The sequence below is a fragment of the Pavona decussata genome, unplaced genomic scaffold, assembly GCF_977016875.1.
Source record: "Pavona decussata unplaced genomic scaffold, jaPavDecu1.1 SCAFFOLD_276, whole genome shotgun sequence".
NCBI classification, from domain to species: Eukaryota; Metazoa; Cnidaria; class Anthozoa; order Scleractinia; family Agariciidae; genus Pavona; species Pavona decussata.
Genome location: NW_028145678.1, coordinates 313,772 through 321,924, shown reverse-complemented (window position 1 = coordinate 321,924; position 8,153 = coordinate 313,772). Strand labels below are relative to the sequence as shown.

General features: G+C 39.3%; 1 protein-coding gene across 1 annotated transcript; it reads right to left on the bottom strand.

Annotated features, from left to right (window-relative positions):
• Positions 1 to 2,003: 2,003 nt before the first annotated feature.
• Positions 2,004 to 7,306, bottom strand: LOC146455403 (carbohydrate sulfotransferase 3-like). The gene is made up of 2 exons (XM_085094350.1): positions 5,873 to 7,306; positions 2,004 to 4,807 (listed from the first exon to the last, which is right to left on the bottom strand). The coding sequence occupies exon 2, from the start codon at positions 4,779 to 4,781 to the stop codon at positions 3,522 to 3,524; it is 1,260 nt and encodes a 419-aa protein (XP_084950476.1). The 5' UTR covers positions 4,782 to 4,807; positions 5,873 to 7,306; the 3' UTR covers positions 2,004 to 3,521.
• Positions 7,307 to 8,153: the final 847 nt, after the last annotated feature.

The following is an 8,153-nucleotide window of genomic DNA, read 5'->3' as shown; positions in this document are numbered from 1 at the left end:
ACGCTCGTCAGTAATCACAATGATAATAATAATAACAATGGCAAAAGTTCGTTAGTTCCATTTCATTTCCCAAGTAGCGTGAGGAGTGTTTTAAGAAAAGAAAATGTCTTGTTTGCGACTACTTTTGACTTCAATAAATCTTTACGCAAAAAAGACCGTTTGATATCCTCTCGGCACACCTTTCAACCAACGTGTTTTACTTCTGGCAGAGGTCGGTACTGATTTGTTTTTCAATTCACACTTTTGGTTTAGGGCCGAAAACCTTAGACTGACTGACTGACGAACTACCTTGTTTGCTTTGTTGCTTTTTTCAATCATCGTTACTCCATCCCAGCGCTATTTTCTAATTTCGACCCAAACGCAATTGGATAACTATTAATTTGAATAAAAATACGATAACCTTATGCAGCGAGACAAATCGCTTTGCATCGCCAAACAATATCAAACCGAACAAATCCCTGTAGGGCAAATAGTGTTAAAATACTGACCTCCGAATACATCAGAACCAATGGAAGACATAGCTTGACTCCTCCAGGCTTTCCTGGTATCACTGTTGATCTTCTGCTGTTTCGAAAACCCTTGCTTTGAAGTAAACAATGACCCTTAATAATGCAAAGTCGGATTTTCCAAGAGCGTTTTAGTTAGCCTTTTTATTGTCATTTTTGTCAGGATTACAATTGGTTGTTGAAGTCACAACAAAGGACGCGTCTTATCGTGCAAGTCGAATCAAACGAGTTTGCTTACTTTTACTCAATTTCCAATGCGTTGCTAGCAAAAGTGCTGTAAATGAGATTTAATAAGAGCATGTCCTATTGCGGTTTTTTTAAGTGTAAAAAGTTCATATTTGATTTTGTTATTTTTATATGACGCACTTGAGTTTGAATGTGAAGTATTTAATTGACTTCTGGCTGACCGTTCGTGTGTAAACAGTAATTATTCGTAGTTATGAGCATCTCATTTCAATTCAATGTAAAAATTCTAATTCAATTGTACCATTAATAAGAGCGAAGAAACCACTCAGGATTTAAAATTGTGAATGTAAACGCTGGGCTGGAGAGAATATGCGGTTTTCAATTAAGTTTGGCGCGGCATTAAGCTAATAAGCCAAAACAGCTAACAATGCAAAGGCTTGTATTCCGTACGGATGTCTGCGTCCGAGATCAGTTTGGGGCTTTTTTTGGGTGGGGCTCGTAGGGTCTTTTATTCAGAATTTTAGTTATTTTCTGTAGCTATCTAGTTCTCTACGAAAAGAAAGGAACTGCTCTAGGAAGCTTTCTTTTAGGACTACTCTAGAATAGGAATACGCAGAATAGACGGTATTCAATCCATGTTCTTTTGGGACCTGTCAGTCGGATCTTGTCATTTTACACAATCTGATTGGTTCGCTCTCTCCGCACATTCAACATTGTCCATCCACCTCCTAGGAGGTGAATAACGCCTCATTTTCTCATGTTTCTGTCGCAAAAATCACTACTCAGAATTCACGAAAAAGCTACTCCTTAAACACAAACGAGACCACTATCTTTTTAATACTAGTTTTATCTTCCTCGCTGTTTTCTGAGGTAAACCTGAGGCCGTTTTATAAAGATTGGCTTAATCTTGTTTTAGTATTTTGCAGGAAAATTCAACTTAAAATTTGTATTGAGTTCTGTTAACTGCCAGATGGAAATAGCTAAATTGGGTACATATCTGGGTGAACTCGAGGAATAAGAAATGTTGGTTGGAAGCCCGACAACTGAGTCATAATTCAAACTTGATGAATGTCTGTCATGCTGATAAGTTCCACTCATAAATGAATGCCATCAACAAGGTGGTTATTTGTGGAAAATTTCTGTTGAAAACTCGATCCAGAAAGTCTTGTGTCCCCAGCAGTTATCCAACCGAAAAACACTGCCGGGTCAGTCATGAACACACCGGTGGCTTCCACCACGGCAAACTAGCTTCATTTTCCTGTTAAAGCAGTTAACAGTCAGCCAGTTAAGGTTCAGTCATACAAACAGTTTCAAGCTAGTTTATTTTAGTACTTCACAAAGTTAATGGAGAGTTTTACAGTGTAACTTTCAATTTATAGCTCAGTATTTATGCATAAGTTTGCAAACTCATGTTGTCAGGTACAAGGTGACCTGTGTGAATGCGATAACAGGTGGATGTTGGTGACAAATAGAACTGGTCTCTAGTTTTTCCTAACTAATAACCTTTTTGGAGTTGGTAAATGCACATTTGAGGTGTAAATTTTTGTTAATGCGTGTGCTATTTACTTCAAACGCCAAAAGACACAATGAAATGTTCAGTTGGCGGCTTGTCGTGTGAAGTTACAACAAGAATTTGCTAACGTACTTTGCCGTGTAAAAGTAAAAGTGGCCTTATGTTCTCAGCGTGGTTCCAGATTTCTCTTACTCCTAAGACGTAATAACAGAAAGTATTCACCAACATTTTCAATTTTTTTTCGTATCCTGTTTTAAAACCCAGCAACGTCTTCGCCGCCTTGCGATTGGTCAAATCTTGCCACGTAACCCAATTGGCGTCAAGTAAAACTGGCACATATGATACCCCACCAGTTTTCAAAACCTAAGTCTCTTCAAAGCCTTGAAATACATTATTTATATTATGATCGAAGAGCGTTTTATTGTCCTACTGACACGCAAACATCTAACAAACTTGTGGTAAGCGTTGCTGGGGAACACCACAAAGGCAGCACTGATCCCAAACGCGCTTTAGCTAAACATTTGAAGAACAGTAAACGCAAGATCCTTATTTGTCTTGAAAAGTATCCAGGTATAAGTTAAATGATTCTTAGTATCTCCGATGAACTGTGCACAATATAGAGGTAAACGTAAAGAGGGGTTCAACATGTAGTTACAAATCATTGGTTACACACACATGAGCTACTCCTGTCTAAAGTAAAGCGCTATCAGGAACTGATAAGGTCTAATTCGACGGCTATAAAATTTTACAAATCTTTAACGATGGGTTAAGCGTTAAAATTCTGGCCAAAAGTAAAGCAATTAAACCAATAAATAAACCAAACCAATAAGCTTGGACCCTTTCCATTCGGCCAAGTATTCCGGTTTGAAGTTTCGGAAAATTTAGGTGCCGCATGGAGCGGTATTTTTCCGGCTAACCGAAACCGACTTAAAACAAAACCGTTCCATCCACGAGCTTTCTGCGTACACAATCAACTTACCTCGGAGAAACTGGCACCGAGTAGTAATGGGCGAATGGAACGGAATCTTCCGGTTGTTCCGACTTTGCAGAATGTTTCGACAACCTCGCAAGGTATGCAAAATTCCGACATTTTGTCCAGGAATTTTCTGTTCCATTCGATTCCTCACCTCACCGGAATTAACGGAGTTTTTGGTCGAATGGAAAGCATCCGCGGGGAAATGATTGCTTCATATAATGGAAAACGATAATGCCCGCCATCTTTAAGTGAACAATAAAATACATTTAAGGTTAAATTGAGTTTGAGATAAAATCTTAACATAGAAAAGAGTAGCAATGTTTGATTGACTGTCGGGATTTTATGTAATTCTTGTGAGCCCCAGCAGATCAAATGCTTCGCTACATTCTTCTTCAATTATTCGTGTTCTCTCTATCGGCGCATCCTTCTGCCATCTGTCAACATTTGCTGTTGAATTCCGAACAGAAGAAAACGTTTTCCGCTGCTCTTTTAACAACTCTTCTTTGCTGGGTGAGGTATTGTGAACAACCCAATCAAGAACACTATCTGGCATTTCAAATCCAGCGAACTTGTAAATGCCTTTTGTCGTTTCTATCGGCTTTCCAGCAAGGTCTCTGTAATGCACCTCTAAATACTTTCCCTGCCATTTACCTAAGTTGCGTCCAAATTTGATGTTTTCAGCTAACTTTGAACAAACCCTACTGACCGTTTTCCGGAAGTTTGGACTGTGGTAATCAGGCATCCAGTGTAGTTTAATTCTCGAGCTGAAGCTTGCTCTCGGATCACGAATAAGTTGAATAACCCTGACATCAGTGTCAGGATTTTCAGAAAAAACCGCTGGTAAGAAAGATGACACTAAATGGTCTGGCGTTCTTGGTTCACCAATCTTGGTAACACTGTGCTTGAACTTTGTTCCACAGACGTCATCAGCAAAGCTAGGAACGGTTGAAAGATCTTTGCATTTATCGTTGACGCAAAATGCTGGGGAGGTGAAAGGGTTTTTGACGAAAGCGCCGCTCCACTGTTTTGAAGTATGTGAGAGAAATTTTGTTCCAGCCTCGCTTTTCGCAAATTTACAGCCCAAAATGGCACTGAGTACATCAAGAATATTTCTCCTCCATTTTGGTCGCTGCTGTGCATCATCGATATTCCATCGCCTTGTGACCCACAATGGCTCGTAAACCGTCATCATTTGTGGATCTTCAGCAAACATCTTCGTAGTGAATGTTGTGCCCGAGCGATCGGCGCCATAGATTAGAAGGCTTCGCCGGCGCTCAGGTTGCTTCGTTGGTTGTATATCGACCTCGCTGGTTTCTTGATCTTTTTGCTCTTCCCCTTGAGACTTGGATGGAGAGAGATCCCCTGAACGGAACAGCTTCGGTTTTGAATCGGTTTGGATTGGGGATGATGTGTGTTTGGCTATAATCAGCGTGGTGTCCGGCACATTTTGATGTTGAGTAGAGACTGAAACTTTCGAAAAAAACACTACATCCCAGCTTTTATAAAGAACAGTGACCATGGTACACAAGAAAAGTACAAATAAAGGGAGTTTGATCACTCGGCAAGACGGAAGAATTCCTCGGCTTTTGATCTTCTGCATTTCAGGGAGATCAGAGGACGAAATGCCTGCCAAGAAATCAAATATAAGATGTTTTGGGATATGACTACTGGAAAAACATCTTTCCAGATGCTTTTGTGATGTCTAAATTAATAATGGGTCAGTTACAAGCTGCATTTAAATTTCCAGTGGAAATTCATTGGTCTTCGTATTAGCATAAGATGTTTGCCAACTCACTGAAATTTACATCTTAGAAAAATTAACCACAAGGGGCCTAACAGCAAATAGTCTTTCACTCATTCGATCGTTTCATCCACATTTTACTGTTTTCATTATTTTATATATTTACAGACGATTAACTTAGCGATAGTTCTAAGAAATTTGCATTTCTATTACTTGTCTTACGCTGTGCTAGGATCGCATTGGAGGGGGGGCGGGGGGGGCGGAGGGAGGGATGATATGCGCAAAATCCTTGTAATGGGAAGATAATCGGTGCAAACTGTTTACAAGAATTCTGGAAAAGTGAATTACCCCCAATCTTCATAGGTGGCACCATATTAGCCCGTTTTATCTTCCTTTGGGTCTTTCCTCCCTGACTTTCTTCAGCTGTCTTCAAGACTGCCACAAATGGTGCGAACATATGTCGACATACGTGCGGTGAACAAATGCTGGGGGGTCAATTAAATATTACTTATGGCCAGACACTTGCATTTAACTGAAGGCGTTTGTATAGAACACCTCAAAACAATGTTAATAAAAGGAAATAGAACTTTTCACTCAGTTAGCCAAACCACTTCTTAAATGAATGTACTGCTTAAGGGTCGAGAATTAATTTATCGGATTGCTTACCCTCGAAAAAAAGAGTTAGAACTCAGACGACGTGTGAAAGGATGTTGTCATACTCTTAGATACGGGTTGAGGCATAGAAAGAGCTGGGATCCTGATATTCCCAAACCTCATGGTATACACATACCCGAAAGGTTAATATTCTTATACTGAGATATGGTTGGTAGTTTTCCTGAGCAACCCTGAAAGCTAACAAACGTATAACTCCAAGGCCAAATAAGCCGACACTCCAGTGGATGAGGTCCTCCATCCAACTCTAAATACAAAGCAAGAATCCGTTTACTTACCAATTTGTGAGAAAACTTCTTGATCGTAACACTAATGATTTTGAATCATGTAGACCGTATTATAAAAACCTTTTTTTTAAAACCCGCTTTATTGTTTGGGTGCTAAGGAACTATACCTCCCAGTGAAGTCAAGATAGGAATGCATCCATCATTCATGACAAAACAATCAACTTTATTTACATGCCAAGTAAAAAAGCCAAGGGAAGATCCCTCCTTTATTAGGGGACACGTAAAATAAAACTATAATAATACAAATACTAAGACGATAAATATACAAAATATGTTCAATTAAACTTTTTATTTCAAAGGCCGGGGAACCCATTGCAATCTTTGTTTAAAACACTGCTCAAATCACACTTTCTAATACATGACTCAAAACTTTTTAAATCAGTTCACGCAAGATCTCTCTTCCGTAAGTTTGACAAGGTTAAATGGCGATCAGAAACATTGAATTGAAAGAACTAACAGGAACACAAGCTCAGCTTAGTGGAGTACAAATAAAACACTACAGACAAAAACTTTAAAAGACAACCTTATACAGCATTTCCTCAGAATGTTAGTTGCACAAGAGCTTTTATTTGAATAGGCGAATTTATTTTCAGTTGCCGACTCCTTTTTCTTTTTCTTTTTTTTCCAACATGTCTATTACTGTAGTTTTTCTACAAGGATCCTTTTTTAACTTTTACTGCTAGACATCAAAAGACTATAGGAAGCAAAGACCACATTACTGATGCAACATACAGAAAAACGAAAAGGAACGACAGCAGTCTAATTACCCATAAGACTCAATGATAGACTCGACAGTTTGAAGTATATCGCTGCACGTTTGAGCGGGTGTACGTGTGTGTACCCGTGTACGAAATAAATAAAATATAGTGAAACTAGACTGAAAAAACATTTATTTCATTTTTTTAAGACGCGGAGTATTACGTTTTGAATGATGAAAAGGAAATATATTATCGTCTAGTAAATGGGTATTTATTGTCTAATGAAACTGACTGTGTTAGTCAGTCATGGAAGTTTCTGAGATGAGGCAGTGTACATTGACACAAACAGATAAAATAAATGTAGTTACTCATATAACACTGAACTGCCAAGCGAACTTACAATAACAACTCTAAAGTCAGTGAAGCATGATCACCCGGTGCCACTACTCATGTTATTCTATTTTCGAAAACTGATAAACGTTGATTGACATTGAATCACCCGGGTGAGTGTAGACCCGAGATAAGAATGTTGTTAGTGACCTTGACTGACTTTAGGACGGTAGTCCAAGATCACGGGGTCCGTGCTATACATCAGCTCACATTTGAAATGTGAGTGTAAAGCAACTGATTGCACCATCCAATGGTGAAAATGATGCAGTCACTGGTTGCCAATCCCCTCCCCTCCCTAACTGACTAAAAATTAATTTCCTTGGTAGATTTGGCCGTGCATGACCGATCGACAGGGAGAGTAGTTAGGTGATCCTGATTACAGAAAATGTGTTGAAATCAGGACTCCCAGGAGCTAGCCACTATATAAGGTCTATTACAAGCCATGTTGCAGCGTGGTTGGTGCGGAGGCTTAAGGCATCCGATTGGTAACTCTGGAGACCAAGGTTCGAATCCTGGCTGAAGCACGTTTTCACTTTGTATTGATACTTTTATCTTGCCATGTATCTGTAGTCTTTGTAATTTTTTCACTGCTCTCTGTAGTGGTGTGAAGCAAACCAGTTTAGGGTTACTGGGCATACGCCATAGGTCCCATAGAGCCTCGATTTGTCTAGCAAAACTCCATGATCCATGGTGTAAAATGCCTGAAGGTCACGAAAGATAACTCCATTCAAGAGACCCTTATATTTATTGAGAAACCTGTGATTTATGGGCTCTAGTAGAGCCATCAAATTGGAGTGCAAGGGGCTAAAACCTGATTCGGACTTCGAAAATGGCCCATGTTCTGTCAGATAGCTGTAAAATTAGTTTAAAATAATTCAGTAAGCTTATAGTGACATTTGGCAATACAGAAGTAGGTCTGTGTGGTGAGGAATATACTTTCGTTGTCTTTGCTGTAAACTGGTGTATGTCAGCGAGAGCCATGTCGGTCTATCAGTAATTGTTAGAAAAAAATAATCGGTTTGTCTATTGTTTGTCTACCTTGCTGATATCGTCAAAAGTCATTTAGTCTTATTTGTAAGGTACAGGTAGTTTTCAGAGTTGATAAACCAGTTTTCTAGTGCGATTCATTGTTAGGAGTCCGTTCTGTAGGTAGCCTGAGTATCAAGCTTTTCGGGGGCGGGAGG